A 24,131-nucleotide genomic window follows, 5' to 3' on the forward strand; every position below is an offset into this window, starting at 1 on the left:
TTTTAATGTTTAAATATAAATTTGTATTTACATCGATATTAACATCAAGAAACAAGGTAAGAAAAAGAAATGCAATAGTATTTTACATCCTGTAATAATGACTGTATGTTTCCCAGATGTGTTTTCTCTTGTAGCTCCAACGATGCACTGACAGGAGATCGTTTCCTTTAAAGCAAAACACATACTTTTTTTTTGTTTACATTTGTAGATTTCATACTCTTCATTGAGACTGGGGTTAAACAAAGCTAAAACAACTCCAAGCTATTATTCAGAGACAAAATGACATCAATCATGAACCCTTCTTTCCAGCTTAGAAAATGTTGACATTCTCTTGTGAAAGAACCGTCTGCAGCACCACAATTCAACTGGCCATAAGTTCTACAGAAAGGAAGACACTTTTACAAACAAAAAACTCAAACCACCTCAGCAGACTCGTCTCTACTCTATGTCATACGGATGGGGATAAAATGCAATTAAACATATCTAGTTTAATGTATATTATAGGTTATGTGCGACAGTTAAAGCACACGGGAGTACTTGCACGTTCTACGTCGGGAACTGTTTCTACGCACAGCAGAATGACAAACAAAAATCTTTGGATTGAGCATGTGTTCAAAGGTAGAGTTCTCAACATAAGCTTCACAGGAAATACAATGAAAATGAAGGCAAAGAAAAAAATCAGTTATCAGGTAATAAGGGGTTTAAACTACTTCATGTGTTGCTTCCATCATGTTAAAACATTTGTGAACGGACCAAATGGACTTATGGACAGTTATACGGTGGGACTGATTTCCGAAGTCTCGCATCTGAGGCCGAACGATCATTTCTGCAAAACTGTGAGCACAGAAATCTCAGGAGTGAAAGTCACACATGGAAGCATGAGGTTCAGAACACATCAACGCCACATACTGGTAAGACATCCGGGCCTCGAGAAGCCTAACACAATCATGTGTCAACTCTTTTTGTATAGGCATTTTTTTTGACAGAAGAAAAATAATTTATTTAGAAAAGAAATTACACACTAGCACCTCCTTTGCTAAGACAAATATCCTCAGAGAGTGCTTTCTGAGAGAAAGAAGGTAGCAGTAAGAAAGAAAATCTACACGTACTGCTTACAAAAAGGAGGCCCTTACTTTCCAAACAATGCTTAAAGTATTGAAAATAAAAGCTGACCTATGACGGATTAAGAAAATTACACTTTTAAATATCAAGCCTTACAATCTGTGCAAAAACAGTATGTGACCTACAAAAGCATATATATATTTATATATAGTACATTTGAAGCTTATTTACAATTCATATTCACAGACAAAACAAAAACAAAAAGCTCCAAACAAGACATCATGTCTAATACTGCAGTGCCATCGCTTTGAGTAAATGATATTTCATTTGTCCACAGAGGAAAACCAGGAGGAAGGATTATTGCTAGAAATCTAACACACACTTCTCTCTTACAGTGGGAGCTAATATAGACATCATTTCATAATTGGCAATCAATTTCATTTCTGCATTTGTAATAACACTGTTAATTGGTGCGAGGTAACCAAAATATCAGCACATTTTGGATTTAAAACTACCTCTGGAAAGATAAAATGATCATGTTAATGAAACTTTATAAATATAAGTTAAGTTTTGGAACATTTATAGAAGTCTGTTTGTCTCAAGTGAGTTTTTAAAATTACTTAAAAATGGTTTGTTGTAATAAATTGGTACCTCTGTAGATGAGAGCGTTTGATAAAATCTGTGCTTGCCGCCTTTCTACTGGTTCCCACTTTAGAACAAAGATCATCAAAGTTACCCATTTCCAAACAACAGCCCCCATTACCCGGAGAGGAACGGTTGGAACACACACACACACACACACACACACACACACACACACACACACACACACACACACACACACACACACACACACACACACACACACACACACACACACACACACACACACACACACACACACACACACACACACACACACACACACACACACACACACACACACACACACACACACACACACACACACACACACACACACACACACACACCAAAATAATCAACTGCTGCAATGCAATTCTTGGGTAAAGGCCTCTGTATTGCCACAATCCTTTTGATGTTAGCCTTTCCTTAAAGTGCAATCAGCCAATAAGTAATTCACTCGTACTTTAGCGGCGTCCTGGAGAAGGAAACAATGTGCTACTGCCTAATGACATTCATCTGAGTGTCCCAATCTGATGTCTCTTCATCTTGAACCACGTTTACTTTAGGGATCCTCCAGGAGCAGTGGAGGGATGGCGGGGGAAGAAAATCCCACAGAGTTCAGAAACAAGAGAGGAATCCCACATTTTGAATCTGAACACAGCTGCATGGTACATTCGACAGAGGAGAGGATGTCTTAACACTTTCGTCCAAGTCTGTGATCTGCTCGTGTGTCTGTCCACCTTCACGGTTTGGTCCAGGGAGCGGTTTGTGTTTACTGAGGCGCACACACCGATCATAAAGAGAGGAATATTAAACTACAGCCTAAAAGGGGGATGACAGAGCTGTCTGAGGATTAATGTAAATGTATCACAGTGTTTCTGATTTTCATGAACGCTGCATGTTTTAACATATGTGTGTGACAGTCTGTCTGCTTTCCCTCAGGTTGTTGCCAGACTGATTACTGGCCATGAGTCCAAAGGAAGTTCACCCCCCCCGTCTGGTGGGAGTGCAGCACTGCACACAGACACACAACACCTGCTCCTCCACACACACTCCAGGGCTGCAGCCGTGTCCTGTCTCTGAGTGGAGATCACAGCGAGACTAATGCTCCTGTCACGATGCTCAGCAGTATTTCTAGATTGAGGGGAGAGAAGAGAGAAAGGAATAAAGAAAAGTGTGCAATATAACTGCAACTGATCAGAAGTGTAGCCTGTCATTAAAACAGCTGCCAGAATGAAAATCTTATTAAAGCAAATTTCATTCAAGTAAAAAGGATAAATCCTGCGTATTTATCAGAAGTTAAGCTGATAAAACTTCTTCGTCCTGATTTAAATATATATGAAAAATGAAAAAAGAAATTGGCATGAAAACAGGTCGATGGAAACAGACTGTGTTTCTTTGCTGAGCCAAAGCAGAGCTATAATAACAGAAACCGGAAATTGATCATAAAAGACTACATTAGGTTGATAGCGACTAAATTGAACTAACTAAGACTCCCCATCTCTTACAATGAAACTGCTATAACAAGAAATGCACTCACTATGGAAAGGAGTAGATATCAAAGCAATAACCATTGAGTGTATACATAGGCTTGTCAGTATTGTGTTACGACAAATTTGAATAAATAAAACCAGTTTTTTCAGACTCTCCTCCGCTCCGCACCCACCTGATCAGGCCCCATCGGCATGCGTCCCATCACCATGGGGTTCATTCCCATCTGCCCTCCCATCTGGCCCATGTGACCTCCTCCTCCGCTGGCTGGCATCCCCCCGTTCATCATCATGCCCCCATACTGGCCCGGGTTCCCCTGCTGCCCAAACTGCTGCTGCCCTGGAGGTCCCTGCTGCCCAAACTGCTGCTGAGGGTACGAGCTGGAGAGGGAGAGTGACAGGAAGAACAAGTCGGCATTTAAGAAATAAGAACTGAAGACAAAGGTTCTCCCTTATCTGACAGCACAGAGTTGTAGCACCTGTTGTAGATGTGTGTGATTTCCTACCTGGTGCGTCCCATGCCTCCCTGCGACCAGCCTTTCATTTCCGCCCCCTGGTAAATGGGACCGCCCTGCGGGTGCTGTTGCATCATGGGGTTCGGAGGCCCCAGGCGGCCGGGCATCATGGCGTTAGGAGGACTGCCGCCTGCTGGGCCGAACGAGGGGTCTCCCTGCTGGCCCATCCCTGTGGAGAGAAATCATCCAGCATCAGCTCAGTCCTCTATTTACAGGAAATACATAACTGAAGGAATAACCAACCATCAATATGCACTATTTTACCATATTTTCAATGTTGTTAGTATGGAACTTACACAGGGTACATAGTACTAACATGGAAACTATTATCCTGGAGATAAAAGACTACAATCTAATCATTCAAGTAAAAAAAATGGTGTCATGAATCCACAGGTGTCTATTTGACCTTCTCTCCCTTTTTAGTTTAAATCATTTCAATATTTTATACACAGCTATTGACTGATATTGATCAATTGTATGTTTAGTAATAGATTCAAGACCTAAATCTCAATTGAAATGTGTTAAAAAAATATATACAAAGATGGTAAATCAAGATAGATAGCGATCCTTTTGCCTTATAATGTGTTCTGATACTTACTATCCCTTTAATAACAATGTTTGGCCTGACTATAAAAAAACGGAGCGAGGGATGGTATTTTTTCAACATAAATCTTCCAATCCTCCAATCTAATGACAAATGTGAAGAAGACCCCTGCAGTGCCCTGACTCTCCACCAGGGAGCAGCAGTAATCAGTGTATGCACCAGCCTCAGTAAACTCACCATAGCTCCCCCCGTATCCAAACTGCTGCGGCCCCGGCTGGCCCATGGTCGGCCCCCCCATTGGGCTCTCCATGCCCCCAGGAGCCGTGACGTTTGGAGGAGGACTGAACCCCCCCGCGGCGGCTGCGGCGGCGGCGGCCTGCTGCTGCTGCATCAGCATCATCATCCGCTGCCTCCTCATCTGCATGGTGACCATCTCCCTGCTGCGCTGAGCCATCATCTGAGCGTTGATGAAGCCCGGCTGCACGAAACACATCATCAGAGAAGTTGAGGAGGGTTTGCATGTGGTATAGATATATTTGGAGCGTTAATAAAGTGTGTATGCTATAAAATATGCAGCGTGTAATGTAAAAAGTAGGTGAGTGATAAGGTCTCTTGGACAAACATGGTAATTTGGATGAAAGGTGGATAAGAAGGGCTTATGTTTTAAATTCCATTAGACTACAACAGTCAAATATGTTCCAATTGTTGCATCACTTGAATGTTTCTTAAAGAAAAGGAAAATACAAACATAAAAGTAATATTTTACAGACTGTAACAACTCTAACAAATTTAATTCAACAGAGCAGCATCGCAGCTGAACACTCCAGCACCCGTCTCTGTCTTTTGGCAATATACTAGACATGATAAATATATAAGGAATGTTGGGGCCATAAAACCTTCAAACTACTGGTAATTATAATCTCTCTGGACATAAGTAAATCTAAAAAAATAAGACTCCTAAAAAGCCAGAGCAGGTGATGTATTCCAGCTCTAGCTGAAGAAGCCAAAGGATCTGTCGAGTCAGTCAGTATGTTGAACAGATTTAATGAAAGGATCAGTACCACATTCTGATCAAGCACACCATATGGGTTTTAAGTGTGAACTACTATTAGTGTCAAACTTGACCCTGATGACGAAATTAATTCAACCATAATCTTTGATATGATCATCTCATATTTCAAAATCAGTATTTCAGTTATTCGTCCTTAATATAAAGTATATTTACGTCATCTACCTGTCCTCCCATGCCAGGCTGCATGCCTGGCCTCATGCCAGGGTTTCCTCCTGGGTTCTCCATCTTCATGCCCATGCCCTGCCGCGTCTGATTCATGAACTGAGGAGAAAAAAACCATTAAAGACAAGATGGAGGAGCAAATGATTCTCTGACCCTGACCCACTTGTATATATACTTACTATATATTTGCAGAAAATGTATATATACTGTGTACTTCCGGCGCAGACTGAAAACTCATCTCTTTCGACTCTAATTGGAGCGATAGAACATTACTAACAGAGCACTTATATACTAATAAAGGGCTGGCTTATCTATAGCCAGTTGAGTAGCACTTGAAATGTTTGGCTCTATGAAACCTGATGTACTTATATGATTCTGTTTTCTTCAAGGTTGTATCTTCCTGGTCGAATGCACTTATTGTAAGTCGCTTTGGATAAAAGCCTCAGCTAAATGCAATGTAATGTATGCTGAAATGAACGGTGCAACTTGATGATGGTGATTAATTGCATTAGTTTGGGTCTTGTTCAAACTGAATTGTTTGCATGTAAACCGAGCCTCCTGTACCTGCTGGCCCTGCAGCCTCTGCTGCAGCTGCAGCCTCATGGGCTTGTTGGCAGTCATCATCCTGGGTCTCATCATGTTGGCACGAGGGTGACCCATGCCGCCCATCCCACCCATTCCAGGGAAGCTTCCACCTTGGCCCATCTGAGACAGCATGGGCCCGAACCCCCCCTGCTGGGCCTGGCCCTGCATGGGGTTCCCTCCATAGCCAGACTGCATGGGCATGGTGGGGGGTCCGGGGTAGCCCTGTCCATAGTGGGGCTTCTGATCTAGCACCATGGACGGATCCTGCCCTGGAAAAGACTCCAGCTGCTGCTCACTTCCCTGGTTCTGGAGCAGACAAGACAAAAGAAGAACTTTGTCAAACCTCTCCATCTAATTGATTAATTTCCAATTGGTTGGCTCTGTAATTGTCTTTTTCTAAGCAGCACAGACAGATCCCGCTGGGCTCATCCATCTTCCTTCAGAGAGAGTCTGAACACGGCGAGTCATGACTGAAATATCTAATGCAAAGATGAACGTTAGGCTCACTTATGAGTCATGGCATGCAGACGGATCGTTTCTATGTTCAATTAGCTTCTAGAAAGCTCTAGAATGCACGAGGATGAAAGCGTGGTAAAAGGAATACTTAATACACGATATCAAAACATGTATTAATAAGATCCCTCACAACTTGTGCAGTAGAATCAAAGTTTCGCTTTCCCAGGCGTACTGTATGCTCAATACTTCCCGAACACATGGGTAAAACTGTTAATGCACAAGTGTTTTAAATAGTAAGGTTTTATCAAAAATGCAAGTGCTTGGGAAGTGGTGAGCATAACATTGATATGATTTATACTGCATGTGCTGTATAAATCATATACTTTATTTGATCAATTACATTTTCAGATTTTCATTCAGCAGCGAGGCATACGAGAAGACCAAGTCTTTAAGGTTACACAGAGCGAGTAATTGACATATTTCAATTCATATTTGTACATTTTTTCTGCAGACCCACCTGGCTGACGAGGTCCGGGATACCCAGCGCTCGGTCGATCTCCTCCAGAGCGATGCCGTCCGTGTTGTTGAGCAGAGAGTCCAGCTGGTCCAGAAGCGCCCGCTCGTCGCTCTGACCCTCACTGGTGGTGGGAGGCACCAGGAGATCATCTAAGACGTTTCCAAACTGTCGATGTTGCACTGGCCTGGTACCGTCCATGCTCATTATGGCGTCGGGCCAGGAGGGGGACTGGTTGGGCTGGCCCTGCTGACTGAAGGGGCTCATCCCCATGTCGGCAGAGCTTCCTACACCACGGAGACATTACATATTTGATTTATTCACATACAGGTAGACAGCGGCTACAGGTTATGCAGGTTGGGTGTGATGAACAGGGAAGTGTACTATGTATTCGTCCACATATAGTTAAGGTCTCCTCATTATAGAATAACTTCTAAAAAACCTCAGATTGCCTCACAATTTAGTACAGAAATGTACTTCAGGGTGTACTGTAATATGGTCACTTTGGTAATCCCTAAACTTCATCTAAAGGTATTATAAGATCTACATTTGTATTAGATTTTTGTAAAAATGCCTCTAAAAACTGAGCTATAAGCTTCCACTGTACCTGTTTTTTGGTACATATTAAATAACTGTGTCTCGGATCATTTCTCCAGCACCAATAGAGTATTAGAAACGTACCCATATCCATCAGCTGTTGCTGCAGCATGGACCTGGTGCCCGGTACGCTGTTGGAGCGGCCGATCATGGGTCCTGACATCATGCCCCTGCTGTTGCTGTACTCCATGCCCGGACGCATCATGGAGGGGTGTCCTGCTGAACCCACAGGGCTGGCACCTGAGCGGGACATGCCCCAGTCCGCTGACCCCCCCATGGGCGACCGCTGGGGAACCATGCCCCTGTTCATTGGTCCTGTTGATACATAAACACCATGATATTCATGAGTCAGTATCATAAAAGTGTTAGAGGAGATCTGTTCGGCACATTCATGGTCCTCAAAAAGGACGGCTAACCTCCAATAAAACAAACAAACCTTCACGTCTCTTGTTTTTTTTTATTTATACATTTAGATTGTTTTGGTGTGCGAGTGTTGGAGGTATTGACCGTAGATGTGCCTGCCTTATCTCTCATACAATATAACAAAATTCATACTGCTTAGAGAACCATATTTTGGATTTGTGAACCTTCCCTTTAAATCGGTGTCTGTAAGATAAGTATATAAGTTATCATATAATACAATATGAACTCAAAGAAAGTGAAGTCCCTAACTAGAGAGCGGTGAGAGAAATTGTGCTGAGATGGATATTGTGCCACTGAAACACTCACCCATGTTTCCTGGGTAGCCGTCCGGGCTGCCCATCATGTTCTCCTGCTTGATGAGCATGGGACGTCTTCCTGCTCCCACAGGCCCGGCAGGAGGCTTCCCATCCATGGACATGGCCCTCTGGAAGGGACCCCGAGGCCCCGGGCCCATTCCGGCATTTCCTGTGCACAAAAAGTATAAACTAATTGATCAGAAATACGGAGAATAATATTGGTGTTGCACAAAATTAGGAATGGTTGAATCCGGGGAGACCGGAATTTATTTTTGAATCTTTAAAAAATTGTGTATGACTAATTGATGGATTTATGGACGTTTTTTTAGCATACATATACAAATAAATGAAAATAAATATACTTTCAAATTCAAATTGCTTCATAGGATATGTTACTGCTATGATAATGACATAGAAACACATTTGCTATCTAAGCATTGAATTTCCATTCAAATATTAGATTCTCTATATTTAATGAAAAACACATTTATTTTCTCCTTAAAATAAAAGCCTGGGGGAAAGGGCCAATACAGGGAAGCTTGTATGTTTCTACCAGAGAAGAAGCTCTAGGAGTAAAAAAGAGAATTCAGCATGTGATGATGCCAGATGTAGTTTACTGGCATTTTATATTGACTCCTGCTCTGCGTCAAAATGTCACTTCCTGTAAGCTTTGATCCTTTAACCACTTACCCTGCAGGCTGTCGTCAAGGCAACCCTGGGGTTTGCTTCCTGTGTCGTTCGCCCCTCCACCTCCGCTCTGATCCGGGTAAAAGTCAGAGCTTGAACCCCTCAAATCTCCGAGGATAGACTCCAGGTTATGCAACTGGATATAAAAATACAGCAAATTAGTTATTACGTAAAAGTCTTTGAAGATCAAAGGCAGTGGGTCAATGAGCTCTATGTATGGCCAGCTAAATGTGAAATTAAAGTATGATTTTGCACTTATTTAATCATTTCATAACAAAAAAGCGACCATACATCATCCGGTGGTTCTGACTTGATCTTGCTCTCAGGATGTTCGGGTGCAGATCCAGGTCCGCCCCGTGCGGGACCGCCAGCGGCCCCCGGGGCTCCCTTCACATCGAGATCCTCCAGTTTGGGCTTGACATCCACTGGCTCTTTGGAGTCATCCTTGTTGAGAAGGTAGTGGAGGAGGGCGTGGGTCTTCTCCTTCTTGGGGCTATGCTGCTCCTGCTTGGGCTCCGTGACCATCCCCGGCCCGGCCCCTGCCCCTCCTCCTGCCTCGCCGCCCTCCTGGCCCCCGAGCGTCACCTTCCCCGTGGCCTCGGCTGTGATCTTAGCTACGTCATCTGGAGTGTTTCCATTTTGAAGAAGCTTGTGGAGGATCTTGTGCTTTTCTTGCAGGGAGCCAGTGTAGTGCGCTGACGAAAGGGATGCTGCCAAAGCCCCTGGCCCGGTTGCCTGGCCCGGATTGGCACCAGTTGATGAAGACGAGACTCCAGTCGAGGAGGGGCTCGTCATGCCTCCAGTGGGGTCTTTACTGTCTGAGCCTGCAGGAGTGCTGCTGCCGGCTGGTGGAGGAGGTACAGGCGGCCCTGATGACCCGCTGCCACCTATCCCCAGCTCCTCGGTCGGAGAGGTCAGCAGCTGCAGCAGCTTCTTATGCCCCTTACTGTCCGGCAACCTCCGAGAGGGTTCAGAGTTCGCCGCCCCCGCATCGTTGCTTCCCTCTGCGGACTCTTTAGTCACTGTAGCTGCCTGGTTGTCGGGTCGGTCTGCAGAACTCTCAGCCTGAGGATGCTGATGAGGGTGGTGATGGTGCATGGGGTGGTGATGGTCGCCGGGCCCCAAGCCTCCCGCTGGGCTTTTGGAGCCGTCTGGGCCCGGTTTGGGCGGCTGGCTGGGCTGAGAGGAAGAGTGGATGCTGGGCGAGCTGTCTGGTTTGTGGGCTGGCGAGTGGGACGTTAGGGTGGAGGGGAGGGAGCTGCCGACTCCTTCACTGATCGCTTGTAGGGCGTTTAAGGAGCTGCTGGAGAAGGTGGTGGTGCCTCCTCCACTTCCTCCACTTCCTCCACCACTGACGATGCCGCTCATGGGAGAGTGGATACCTGGAAAAGAAAACATAAGTCAAAATGAAAAAACAAGCCAATATATGAATAAATAACTGATGCTAATCAACCACACACTGACTGGCTTACCTCCAGGTGAGAACTGATTCGTGCCCATCTTTGGGCTCCCTCTGTTGCGGGGGGACATCAGAAGTCCCGGCTGGGGGCCACCCATTCTGGGGCTTCCTGAAGGGCTGTTCATGCCGCTTAGCCCGAACCCCCCGCTGCTCTGAAACGGGGGCTGCTGTGGGTGCTGCTGCATGCCTTGGCCCGGATGATTCATGGGACCCATCTGATTCATCTGATTCATGTGCCCCCCCTGATTCATCTGCCCCATGTGATTCATCTGCATCATGCGGCTGCCCATGCCTCCACCTCCTCCTCCGCCACCGCTGCCTCCGTACATAGAGCTGCCTCCCATCGGACCCATGTGACCCATGTGGCCCTGCTCGTTCATGCCGAAGCCCCTGCTCATGCCCATCCCCCCACCGGTGTTCATGTTCATTTGGGCATTGGGGTTTGGGCCTACCATGCCCTGTGGTCTCATGGTGTTCGGCATCATGTTTCCCCCCTGAGCTGAGCGGTAGCCGTTGGGTTCCCTGAACAAAAGGAGAGAACAAACAAACATTTGAAAGTCACAAACAATTATAAGGTAACAGTGGTGAGAATGAAGTCAAGTCGAGTCATGGAAAATTCAAAGTCAATGCTGAACGTCCTATTTAAAAAATGACAGTTTTTTATCTACAAAGCAATTACTTACATCATTTAAAGTGATATAAATAAAACGCAATGGAAATTATGTTTTTTATTAAATAAAAGGTTAACATATATTCATTGATTGGATCATATCCCATGCATTCGATTCATAAATAAACAAAAAATAGAAAAATGTAAGCCGCAAATACCAAATCTTGATCTCATAATGCCTCTAGAAGAAGTTTAGGGATGACCAAAGTTACTATATTACACCCTGAGGGACATTTCTGTACTAAATTGTACGGCAATCTGAGGATTTGAGACTTTGAATTGCTCCCAATCAGGGAGTTAGCTGGCATAAATGTGGGGACGATCTTAAAAGTAAAGAAAAACATGTAAGTGTCAAGCAAGTCAAATGGGTCTCCAGGGTAACGTCAAGTCATGTTAATCGAGTGCCTTACCCCTGCTGTTGTCTCTATAAATGATCAGTTCCTGGGTTGTGTTTTCTCAGTGATCATAAGATGTCAGAAGAGCAACTTCAGCTGCTATGTCTGTGGCACGAAAGCTTGCATGGACGTGCTGGAAGGGGTCTAGACAGTCAATTAAACACCCTTTGCTGTGTCTGAAAGAAGTGTCTGTATGTTCAGTTTCTGACCTCTGTAGAAGGTGTGTGGAGATGAATCCCTGCGGCTCGTTGCTCATTGGGTGCCGGTACAGTTTGCTCTTGGTCTGGGCTGTGACTGGAGTGCCGTCGGACAGGGAGAAGCGGTACAAGGGAGTCTCAGCGTGACCCTGCAGGAAGGCTGCACAGACGGATAAAAAACGACAAATGAACAGCCTGATAACAGAGGTCATCAATCACTGCCTTTATGTTGAAACCAACCCTGTGATTACAGCAGGGATCAATGTGGTAGCGCTCAGACATTTGTATTCATGAGATCAATATTGATACACTGATGTATGAGGAGTGTGTGTGTTTCAGGGTTTCTTCCTGAAGAGAGGCCTGGCCAAGATAGGGAGCAACAACAAATCAAAGACAAACAATTCTCATTAAAGGTGGGGTAGGTATGTAAGTTTGAGAAACCGGCTCGAGTGCGCTAGAATTTGAAAATACACGACCGGAGAAAATCTGCTACTTCCTTACAGAGCCCCTCCTCCAACACACACGAACGCGCACATGACCAATGAGGGCACGAGATAAGTTTGTGCACAGATGGAAGGCTGACAAGCAGGTAGGCCATCCAGTTACTTTAGCCGGGCCGGCTCAGATGATTGGTCGTGCTCTTTACAGTACTACGGCTTCCACAGAGGACATTTTTTAATGGATTTTTTCTCAAAGCACTTCAGATATTCATTGCTATCGGGATGTTAAGAGCATTCCATGGAATATAACAAAAAGTGTATCTCGAGCCGGTTTCTCAAACTTACCTACCCCACCTTTAACTACAGCCTTGTAAAAGAGAAGATGAAATACTAACTAAGCAAACAGTTAATTCAATACAGGGAAATCCTGATGAGGTCTTTCATTATGGATTTAAAATCGATTTACATGATGAATTATTTAAGTGTGTGTGTGTATGTGTGTGTGTGTGTGTGTGTGTGTGTGTGTGTGTGTGTGTGTGTGTGTGTGTGTGTGTGTGTGTGTGTGTGTGTGTGTGTGTGTGTGTGTGTGTGTGACGCACCCTCATGGTAGTGGCGTTTGTGCGACCAGGGCTGCCCGTCACTGTGCTGCAGGAACATCTGAATGCAACGCCTCAACAAATCCTCCCAGCCCGGACGCATCGACGCCCGCAGAGAGTTCTGGTCGATCTGGATCAGTTTACCTGCCAGGGAGGACAGAAGGAGGACGAGCGGGGAGGGAAGCAAGCGGGGAGGGAAGCAAACAAGGAGACGCATGAGGAGATGAGTCAAACCTGTTCATGGAGAAAAAACTTCATAGCCTGTTTGTGCGTTTTGTGCTTGTTCACTGAGCAGCTCCTCACCTGAGAGCTCATGCCGAGTGTTGAAGCTCTCCGTTCTCTCCATGGCTGTCACCCGACGGGCCACACAGATCATACATGACTGCAGGTCTGCAAAGGAGAGGAGAGTCAGTAATGATTCATGATCGATGCATGTGCTTAAGGCTCTTTTTCTTGTAACAACTTTCCTTGACTCTGCTCCTTTAGATCTCTACTGTGATAAATGAGGCAACATTTTTATTTATGAGGCATTTTTGCACCTTTAAACAAACCCAGGTTTTTCCAAACATGTGTAAACAAGATGTTGTTGTCCCATGACCAAATAGAGCTGCTCAATTAATCGTATTGTAATCGCGATTACGATTATGGCTGGCAATGATTACGAAAACAACATAATCGAAATAAAACGATAATTTTTGTATTATTACTTTTTTTTTTTGGGGGGTTTTCAGTTGAATTATACTTAAAGTTCAGGGTAATCAATTGTTAAAAACATACTGTTCAACATTTTTTTTTCTCCAATAAATGGATGTTTTCAAAGTCAATGAATAATCGCATTTAATAATCGCAATTACAATTATTGACCCAAATAATCGAGATTATGATTTTTGCCATAATCGAGCAGCCCTATAACCAAACCATCTCTTATGTGTATAATTTTTACATTTTGCACATGACAACAAGTGTTTCTGTCAATGTGCTGGATTTCTTTCAATTTGATATTACGAAACGCTTCTGGTAATGGTAAGAAAGTGGAGAGGAAAATACGGAGAACATTTAAAAGAGTTTCTGACTATGTAGTAAAGTCCCTCTAAGAAGGACACAAACAAGAGCTTGTTCAGCTATTGCATTGCATTTAGAATCATACTTTTCCACCAGAGTTGTGTATTTTCCAATTTTATATTCACTTTCTGTTAGAGTTCCCCTCCAGAAAATACTCAGCTTGGAATAATAATTAGTGTGGAAAAGTCCAGTCTCAAAATATCTGCACTGGAGGGTTTTAACTGAAGAGAAACCTTCCTCCTTCAGCAGATACATTTTTAAATTACAAAAAAAGTTATGAATCTTGAAAGAACAATAAGCCAAACATATTTATAAGTGTGAAAAAGAACAAATGTGATTGTTTTTCCAAGTAATTAATTCTTATCATTAACTAAATGTGTGTTATTATGTGACCGCCCCAGCGTACCTTCCCCCTCCTCGATCATGGCCTTGGGCTGGGTAAGAGCAAAACACTGCATGGTCTCGTAGCGCGGCCCTCCTGGCCCCTCCTCCATGGGGCCGTGTGCGTGGCCAAACTTGACCAGCATCCGGCAAGTGAAGGTGTGACTCTTCTGTCGGGCTGCCTCGCTTCCCCACGACACTCCATTTACTATTAAAAAAGAAACACAAACAAAAAATACATTTACACTTGAGAGTAAAAATGGAGCTGGGACTGAAAACTAAATGTAGCTATGAATGAAGGAATGGACTGCCTGTAATCAGACGCCACAACAGCTCACACCCTTTTCCTGCCGGGAATCCACACACACAAAGAAAAAAACAAACACACTGCAACATGTATTTTCCCTCTTAAATTGAGAAGCAGGAGCCTCTCCTGCCGTACGGATGCCTGGCTAAATGGACCATGGGATTAATGTAGCCAAGGTGTCGATTTCCAATATCTCTCCCTCTCAGTGCGCTCGGCAGCGGGCAGAGGCCAGGGACACTCAGCCATCTATCCTCATTTAGAGCCTGACTTCTCATCACGACACACACACACACACACTCATTTAGACGGGGTCACCTTCACAGGGGGGAGAGAGAGAGAAAGGGGAGGAAAACTTCAGAGAGACATCCAACTGTCTTCCAAGGTCTGCGTGAAGCCTTATCAGAGGCCTTGAGCCGGCGGGAGGTTTCTGTCTGGCAGGTGCAGGGAAGATAAAAGAAAAGACCCAGGAGAGCGAGACGTTTTTTTGGGGGGGGGAGTGGGAGAGGTGATTTCACAAGGCCTTGGGACAGAGAAAAACACAGTACAGTCACTAGGGCCGACATCTCCCCTCAGACACAATTAGCCAGTGGTGAAAGAAGTACTCAGATGTTTTACTTGAGTAAAAGTACAAATACTACTGAGTAAAAATACTCAGAGATTTCACTTAATTATAAGTACAAAAGACTTGCCATAAAAATGTAATTAAAGTATCAAAAGTAAAAGAGTACTTATTGTGCGTGATGTTCCATTTTAGAATCATACGAATATATGAAATCACTAATTTTTTAAATATGCATTCATCACTGCTGGAAAAGGTGGAGATAATTGTTACTACTTTATATACTGCTGCTAGATATTTTAACCTATAATTAGATATCATAGTTTATGTTGTAGTTTATTTATATTTAGTTTTAGCTAATAATCTGAATCTGTGAAGTAACTTCTTTATTTTTTCAGACAAATATAGTGAGTAAAATATTGGCTTAAACAATCGTAGTGGAGTAGAAGTAAAAAGTAGCATCAGGTGGAAATACTTCATTAAAGTACTAGTAATCCTCAAATCGTACTTGAGTACAGTACTAAAGTCTATTACACCACTGCAATTAGCCAACAGCGAGGCAAGACAGGCGGGTCAAAAAACACACCGGCCGACAACAAAAACTCACTCCATGTTGTGTGCTCGAGTGTGTGTCTGTTTTCGTGAGTGATTGTGTGTGTATTTAGCTGTAGCTGGCGTGGTCAACGGTCATCCCGCAGGAATGTGCAGCGAGAGCGTATTTCATTCATGGGCCCAAAAGATAATGAAGGGGGCAGAGCAGCAGAGCGAGACACAATGGGGGGGGAGAGCAGACAGGGAAGCAGGTTGAGAAACAGACAACCACAATGTTTGGCGGCCACACCGAGAACGAGTGAAGCTGAGAACGATTTGAGAGACACGAGGGACGCTCAGGGAGATAAGGCGAGACTTAAAAAATAAAGAGAGTGAATTAATAAAGGAGCGTGCAAAGTGAAATAAGTGAGAGAACGTGTCAATGACATGTCGGAGCCGCCACTGCTAAGGAACATTACTGCAGAGTTAATAGAGGCGGGTTCAGTCGAGCACACGCATCTATAATTAATCAGCTTTATAAATAGTGCTCTGTGCACATACTCATATACACACACACTCATATACTCATATATACACACACACACACACACACACACACACACACACACACACACACACACACACACACACACACACACACACACACACACACACACACACACACACACACACACACACACACACACACACACACACACACACACACACACACACACACACACACACACACACACACACACACACACCTTTTGCTGACATAGGCATGTAAATATACACATTAATACTCAGGCACATGCAAACAAGAATTGAATTAAGTAGCGGGAAGTGTGGAGGTGCATTATTCAGCAGTAAGTAGTTTCCAGATGGCTGCCATGGGATCTGAATAGAGCTCGGCCTGTTTTACACTGTCTGGACCACTGAGTGTGACTGACAGCTGCGCTACGCTTTGCCTGCTTAGCACCGGGTGGGCGGGTGCTCCTGTGCACATGTGTGTTTTGTTAGGTGTGTGTGCCTCGTTCCGAAAAGCTCTCATGCACATGAACAGGCTTCCCAGGAGCTCCTCATTATAACCAGAGGAGGGGTTAAGAAACGAGTGAATAAATAACTGAGTGAGTCTACGCTGACGTGCGCGAGTTGTTGCAACCTCTCAAAGGTTGTTTTATACCTCGGCCCTGTGGAAGTTGTCAAGCTGAGTTTACTTCTGAGCAGATGTGCAGCCTCCCTGTGAGTGTGTTTGTGTGTAAATGTTTGTGTGTGTGTGTGTTTCTCACTGTTGGTCTTAGGCAGATTCTTGTGGAACTCTTCCCGGTCGTCCTCATGGAGAATATTGTAGACGCTGGTGTTGATGAGCTCCTCCTGCTTGTACTGCAGGTACTGCGTCACGTTGTCCGACACAAACACCACGCTGCCTTCCCGGTTCACCACAAACAGGAAGCCGTCCAGAGCCTGAGAGGACAGCGACAGGAAGTCACCACCAAACCTCGAAGAAATATTCCCTGATCAGACGGAGGTGCAGTGCAGCACTCACCTGCAGCAGGAGCGGCCCCAAGTGGTCCTTGTCGATGACCCCCTGACCCGTCGAGGACACGTCAGACTTCTGGACGTCGTCGTCGTTGGATGAAGCTTTTCCTGCAGGAGGGGGGAAAAGACAAGATGCATTAAAAAAGACATTTCAAATCCTAGCTGCCTACAAGGAAGGGAAAAAAGGAGCAAAGGAGAACACAAAGAGAAAGCAACGATACCTGGAACTGGAGGAAACTGTTATTCACTTCTACAGCTGCACCAGCAGGGGGCAGCGTTTCTCAATCTTTACTTGAACATTTTTTCCCTCTAATTTAAAAATACAGGTGAGGAGGGAGACGGACGGAAGCAGGTTTCTCTGAGGAGCCCGTCAGGAGGAGTAGAGGGCTGGGTGCATGTGGAGCAGGTAGCAGCCGTCCTCTTGCTTTATATTCAGTGTCAGACTCTGAGGGACTGTCTGGTAGGCTGGGGCTGAGAGAGAGAGGGAGCGCGGGAGAGAGCTACAGAGGCTCTGGAAGCTGTAATGGTGCAGGGGCAGGAGGCACCTGAATTAATGGAGGGGCTGAGAGAGAGAGAAAGGAAGACAGACAGATAAAGAGAGAGAGACAGGCAGGACCAGAGGGAGGTGGACGGAGACGATGCTGAGAGAAAATGCCTGGCATTTGGGTATTAATGCAGGGATTGGTCTGAGGAAGAGGCGGGGGCTGCTCGGCTACAGGAATCATTCTATCTGATTAGCTCCCAAGGGGCACAGATACCCACACAAAGAAGAAAAAAAGCCATTGCTGCCTCATCCAGGCATTGTGAAGTTAGGTAGAGAATGGCGGAAAGAAAGAGGGAGAGGAAGGAGACAGAACCAGAAAGAGAGAGGCTGCCCTCCATCAGTTCCCTCAATATCTTAAGATGCTGGGAGCAAATCTAAAGATGCTGCAATACAGATGAGAGTGGAGGAGAAAGAAAACCGGGAAGCAGAAGAGGAAGAAGACGCTCGAGCAGAGTACGTAAAATCCAAGTGAGGATTTATTGAAGGAGAAAAGAGCAAAGATGAAGGTTTGTAGAAAGAGCAACTGAAAGTGAGAACAGGAACAGGTAGAGAGAGAGAGGGAGAGACGAGTGTAAACGCCTGTGTCATTTCTGTCTTCACTTCCTGTAACTATGGCAACGTGTCAGCAGCCAGTCAGGGCCAGCTGTAGCCTCTTCCCCTTCCTGTCGAGGTGGCAGACGCTGACGGAGCCGAGCACAGGCACGAGAACAGAATTCACCCCTGATCTTTGAAAATTCACACAGGGCTGAATTTAAGAAGCAACAATATGTCCGTTTGGCGATGCAAGACTCTCAGCCTGGAGCGTTTTCACTTTGTTTGCAGTGGAAATGATGACTGCTGCATAATGGAGACAGAAGTATGACAACGGCCACTGTAACAGAACTAACAATTTGGCAGTTCAGCAGAATGGATGGGCATGTGATTACCTGCAAACGTCCAATTAAACAGCCCCTGGCGAGGGCAGCACACAGCTGTGCATGCTCATAATACACACACACGCGCACACACACACATACGTACAAGTGACAGGTTCACAAAGCATTGCCAATGTTTCCACCCAAATATAAACAGTTCAGGCTGTGAAATTTGTGGGAGATGAATGACTGATTCGTCCTTGCACCTGGGCTCTGAGAAGGCACATGTGAGTGTGTGTGTGTGTGTCCAGCTTTCTCTCTCCACTCCCTTCACCACCTCTCCCAATGTTTCCTAGACACTCTTCTCAACAGTCCTTCTGACAGGGATCTCAGACAAAGTGCGTCCACTCACCCTGCTCTTTGATCTGGCGGATCTGGCGCACCGTCTCTTTGAGGATGGCACATTTGTCTGGTTTGACGTTGAAGCTGTCGATGTCGCCGAGGTTGGCCGAGATCAGCTCTGCTAGCTCTTCTATGTATTTGCTCTCCTGTTCCCGTCGCTTCCTATCACACCTGCAAAAGTTGCAAAGTTAAAAAATAAGCCAAGGCTATTGCGTCAGTGATGTCCAACGTCTGAATGGAAGCAAGGCTGAAGTACTGTTTCCCCCTGATTCCATCAAACATGAAGCTAAATGTTTCATTACATATCATTTAGCATGTATTACATTTAGGTTTTGCTGAATTTCAATTCAGTTGGGATCAAACATTGCGTACTTATAAAAACAATTGTAAATAATAAATTGTAGAATCACAGTTCAAGTGTAATTTACGTCATATCCTTACCTTCCTGAGAAGGATCTTCAATTCAATGACAATCGAAGTAGGCTAAATCAATCAGGAAGTGCTTTTTCTACCAACATTATGGTCAAAATCCTCCTAAAAATATGCACATATTTTGGCTTCTACTTTTCAACGCACACAGAGGAGCACCAATGCTCGGCCTGGAGAAGCCGCTGACCCAGTAGCCCACTTTCATGTTCATCTCCTCTCTCGTGCTCATCAGAAACACTCACCCCAGACCCGGCGTCTCGCAAGTGGAGAGCTTGCGTTTCCGGTTTTCTGAGCTCAGAGGCTCCATGGAGTTCTCCCCCAGTCCGCTCATTGTGAACACATATCAGCACCTGAGACGAAGGAGCACACACACACAGGTGTAAACAATGCTTTATTGCAGGCATAGGAGGAATTACAATGTTCCTCAAGGCCTTTTAGCTTCCATTGATACATAATTGCGAAAGTAAGGAGACATGGGAATCGTCCTTTTGAACTCAGCAAAAACTAACCAACCAAGAGCAGTTTATGAAGAGGATACAGTGCAAAACACACAGCAGCGTCGAAATATGCTTATACCATGCAAATCATATTCTCCTGGCAGAGACTGACGTTCATAAACATGTCTCGTCTGCCTCCTCGTCTCCCTTAGAAAAACAGAGTAAGCGTGAGGTTGTGTTTGTTTGTTGTGTGTGTGTCTGTGCATGTATGAGTTCATCAGCTCATATGGCTCACACACACACACACACACACACACACACACACACACACACACACACACACACACACACACACACACACACACACACACACACACACACACACACACACACACACACACACACACACACACACACACACACACACACACACACACACACACACACACACACACACACACACACACACACACACACACACACAGGATTAGCAGTGTCTCTGACGATAAGCCACGCTGCACAACTAACCCTGTTAGACAGCCGTCTGTCTCCCATAATGCATCACATTTCTTTCCCAGGAAGTGAGCTGATAAAGGTTGTAGGGGAGAGACAGAAGGAGGCAAAGAGGAAGAGGAGGAAGAGGAAGAGGAGGAGGAGAAAGATCGGAAGCAATAACGCACAGAGGGAGAAGCTTGTGCTGTGAAGTGAGCTCTGATTGGTCATTTTCTTTGCCACAGTGACAGCAGCTGACACTGGGGAAAGGTATAGGAGGGAAGGGAAAAGAGGATGGAGGAAGGGAGGGAGGAGAGGAAAGGAAATTAAGGGGAGAAAAAGACAGAGCACAAATAGAGTGGGGGATAGACAGAGAAAATGCAGAGGAAGAAAAAATATGGAAGGCGGGAATCAGAGCGAAAAGAGGAGGAGGAGGCGGCAGGGGGGAGCGAGCTGAGAGAAAAAGAGATAAAGGCATGTCAAAGAAAGACGGGAGGGAAGGGGAACAGGTGAGAGGGGGAGGAATTAGAGGAGGAGACGTTCAGACTGTCTGGTGTGTGTTGAATGTATGTGTGGCGCACAGAGTGGGCTGGAAGCTTCCCCTCTTAACCTTCACAGCCAGGGCAGCTTTTTCACTCCATTGATTACATGGTTATCCTCTGACCAGAGCAGTGCCTCTCCTGCATAGCAAATCAGGCCAACGGAAGGGGAGAGAGCCGGCCTGTTATTTAATCACCATGCACCATCATCTCATGCTCCTTCTTGTGGGATCAGTTCATGAAAATGTCTGATTTCTTTCTTACTTTTTCTATTCTTGGATAGAAATCGCTCTGATCCTCAGTGCTGCGCTCTCGGTTCTAAAACAAGATGGTATCCGGCTCAAACAGGCAGTGAACATGTTAGGGCTCGCTTTCATACATGTCTTCAAGACCAGGTGAAACACTAGTGTATTCCCTTGCAAGACAACAACAGGGAATTCTTGTGAATTTTCTTCTGAAAGCAAGAGATGCTCAGAAGATGCTCAATCGCTCCCGCTTTGAGTTTTCTCTTTTAATCTCTCCCTTGAGTACCTCCCATCCGACTGTCTGTCTGACTGTCTCGTTGCCTTTATCTGCCTGCCTGCCTGCGTTTCTTCTTTCCTATCCTCCCGCCTATACCTGCCTCCCCTGTCTGCTGCTCATCGTCAAACAAAAACCCTGCTTGCTGTTGTCTGATGAAACCTACCACGAGGAAGACAAGGAGCGGAGGAGGCATACAGAGGAGAGGGGGAGGTACAAAGTCGAGGGGTTTAGAGCTTGTAGAGCCAAAGCAAAGTGTTTGAGTGAAACTCCGTCTTTGCTCCTCAGACGCTCCCGCCCGCCCGCCTGTTTGGCAGCCTATTGATGGAGTTCTCAAAGGGGGAGTTGCTCTAATTGCGGAGTGAATGAGGCGGCCCCAGAGAATGGTTGATTAGGAGGCTGCTGAATGCCCCAGGGAAATGGGTCACCTCCAGCCTGGCGCGGGCCGCCCGCTTTTCCAGTGCAGGGAGAAAGTCAATTACACGCCACAGGCAGTGTGGGGTCTGGTGGCAGAGAGGCGGCGGGGCTGCGGTGGGTACGATATAGCAGCAGGGGGCATGGGAAAGAGACGCGTAAAGAGGTCGAATGGGAGAGGGCGATGGCTGGATGGAGGGCAGCAAGAGGGACGGGAGAGATGGGCGTAAGGATGGCAATTTAAGGGAGGAAAAGTGAGGTGCAGTTGATTTGAGAGAGTTCAGACAGAGCAAACGGTTTCTCTGCACCTGTGTTGATGCACATTTTGAATTAGAGCATTTTTAAGAATATTTAATAGAACATCTTGAAATTAAAATAGCGTTTTCTGATGCAGGAAGGCTTTTGAGAATACTTTGAAAAATATACAAATTGATAGACTGTCAAAAATGTAGCCAATTAATAAATAAAGCCAGAGCCTCAGGAAAAATGTAGCCGGGAACTTTAGAGATGAAATTCAGTGGAAAAGGAAGGCATCACCCAGGAACCATTATTCATCAACTATAAATCATATAGTTGAAAATGACTCAAAGTAATCATCAGGGTTAGTGGTAATAGTGGAAAGCTGATAATCAGAGTACTTATTAAGCAGCAGCTGCTTGTGACTTGGCCCGGAGAAACAAATAAAAACAGGACAGTGGTTAGCCCCCCTTCATAATTAGCCATCATGGAAGTCTTCTCTTCTGCCGCTAACATGGACAGGTGAGTGCACCCACGCAGGTAAACAGCTCTGATTCTTTAGCACTAAAACTTTGGCCCGGTTCTCAACTCTGATCTTGACCAGGGCGATTTCAAGGGGTAACTGCCTCTATGCTGACAGCTGACCCACATATTTTCCGGGTCGTTAAACGGGTGTCAAAAGACGATGGCTCAGGTCAACACGCTGTGGCATCACCTGGATTGAAGTTAAAGTCTTTAGCTCTGCTGCAGGACGGCCAGTGGCCCCGGGGCCCGAAGCCCAGTGGGAGCACTGCTCACCGGGAAGAGAAGACTTTATGACAAAACCAGAGGAAACAGGTCACCTCATAAACAAGAAAGCATGCAATCCAATCCTAGTTAAGTTCATATGCCTCAGCACAAACAAAGATACCCTTAACAGGATAGTGCAGATGTTTTAAAGTGGGGTTGTATAAACTACTGGACAGGGGCAGCAGAACAAAATATAAACGATAAAATGAAATAAAAGAAATGTATGCTATGTTCTCTTCAAAGCCACTAGACTCCATTGGCAAAAACTGTAATTTTAACAAAAAACAGGATCTGCTGGTCTTCCCCTGCCTCCATCAGTTCGTTTGTTATAATGTGGACTGAGTGCAGTGGCTTTAGGGAGAAAATATGTAGATATAGCGGCTTCAGTTCCCTTTGGAAAGGACAGTCTGAGGGGGAATTTTTTTTTAACTATACACTCAAACTAATATTGATTTTTTTATGTGGCTGGAATAAGCCACAGCAGTACAATGCTTTACTTTCGCATCCTTAATCCTGTCAACCGCCATCCTCTTCTGTAGATAATACACAATGGGTGCGTGCCTCATACAACCCCAATACAAAAAATGCTAAACTATACCTTTGACATTAAACAGTTGCTTTAACCACTAAAGGCCGGGTTTCTATGACATGAACTGTAAATAATCATAGTTCCCAGAGGGTTTCTTGTTGACCCCGTGAACTTCCTGCTAGCCTCACAATCAGGCCAAGGTTTCCTCTTGCATACAGGAAATATCAAAGTGTATCCAAACCCTTTTTCAGACATGGAATACTTTACATTGCTGGCCTTGTTTATCTTGTAACGTTTTGGCATTTTGTCATTCAGATGAGAGTCGTTGACATGAATATTTCTCACTACATAATATTACAGAGTTATAAATGTACAGTAATTAACATTGTTTGATATTTGGCAAATCACCCACTTATTCATATTTGTGTAATTTCTCCATGCAGTAAATATGTTTTATTTAAATTAGATGCATGTGACATTTCAGCTCTGTTATGTTTCAGTTTTTTTTTCTTGTGGCAATATCAGAATTGTTTTTCTTACGGAGAAAGAAAACTAAGTTTGCAAATAGATTTAGTTGTTTCTAACAATAACCCCGAAGAGGTTTTGATATTCACTATTCATTTCATGGATTTAAATCAGATAACATTTGTTTTCTAAAATGTGAACACTGAATTAGTTCTGGTATTAGTTTCTGGTGGAAGGAAGAACTTTTTGAAGACAGCAGTGAGTTTATATAATACTATATACTATAATACTTTG

The 24,131-nt window shown here is 44.8% G+C and overlaps 1 protein-coding gene across 4 annotated transcripts in view; it reads right to left on the reverse strand.

Moving 5' to 3' along the window:
- LOC307037324 (nuclear receptor coactivator 3-like) overlaps positions 1-24,131 on the reverse strand; it is a 68,542-nt gene continuing 44,411 nt past the window's right edge. For 3 of the 4 annotated variants that reach the window (XM_079678110.1, XM_079678112.1, XM_079678111.1), the window contains exons 3-22: positions 19,659-19,766; positions 18,998-19,158; positions 17,195-17,295; positions 16,938-17,112; positions 14,274-14,456; positions 13,109-13,195; positions 12,809-12,949; positions 11,782-11,929; positions 10,521-11,029; positions 9,340-10,430; positions 9,052-9,184; positions 8,372-8,530; positions 7,727-7,957; positions 7,049-7,332; positions 6,055-6,381; positions 5,482-5,589; positions 4,494-4,734; positions 3,704-3,881; positions 3,374-3,578; positions 1-2,841 (exon numbers count right to left, since the gene is read on the reverse strand). In XM_079678110.1, the coding sequence (XP_079534236.1) occupies positions 2,830-2,841; positions 3,374-3,578; positions 3,704-3,881; positions 4,494-4,734; positions 5,482-5,589; positions 6,055-6,381; positions 7,049-7,332; positions 7,727-7,957; positions 8,372-8,530; positions 9,052-9,184; positions 9,340-10,430; positions 10,521-11,029; positions 11,782-11,929; positions 12,809-12,949; positions 13,109-13,195; positions 14,274-14,456; positions 16,938-17,112; positions 17,195-17,295; positions 18,998-19,158; positions 19,659-19,747 (4,563 nt within the window). In that variant the 5' untranslated portion in view covers positions 19,748-19,766 and the 3' untranslated portion in view covers positions 1-2,829. The remainder of the gene's footprint in view (positions 2,842-3,373; positions 3,579-3,703; positions 3,882-4,493; positions 4,735-5,481; positions 5,590-6,054; positions 6,382-7,048; positions 7,333-7,726; positions 7,958-8,371; positions 8,531-9,051; positions 9,185-9,339; positions 10,431-10,520; positions 11,030-11,781; positions 11,930-12,808; positions 12,950-13,108; positions 13,196-14,273; positions 14,457-16,937; positions 17,113-17,194; positions 17,296-18,997; positions 19,159-19,658; positions 19,767-24,131) is intronic. The other variant, XM_079678113.1, reaches the window with a different exon arrangement.

This window comes from Notothenia rossii, assembly GCF_949606895.1.
Source record: "Notothenia rossii genome assembly, chromosome: 4".
Lineage (NCBI taxonomy): Eukaryota > Metazoa > Chordata > Actinopteri > Perciformes > Nototheniidae > Notothenia > Notothenia rossii.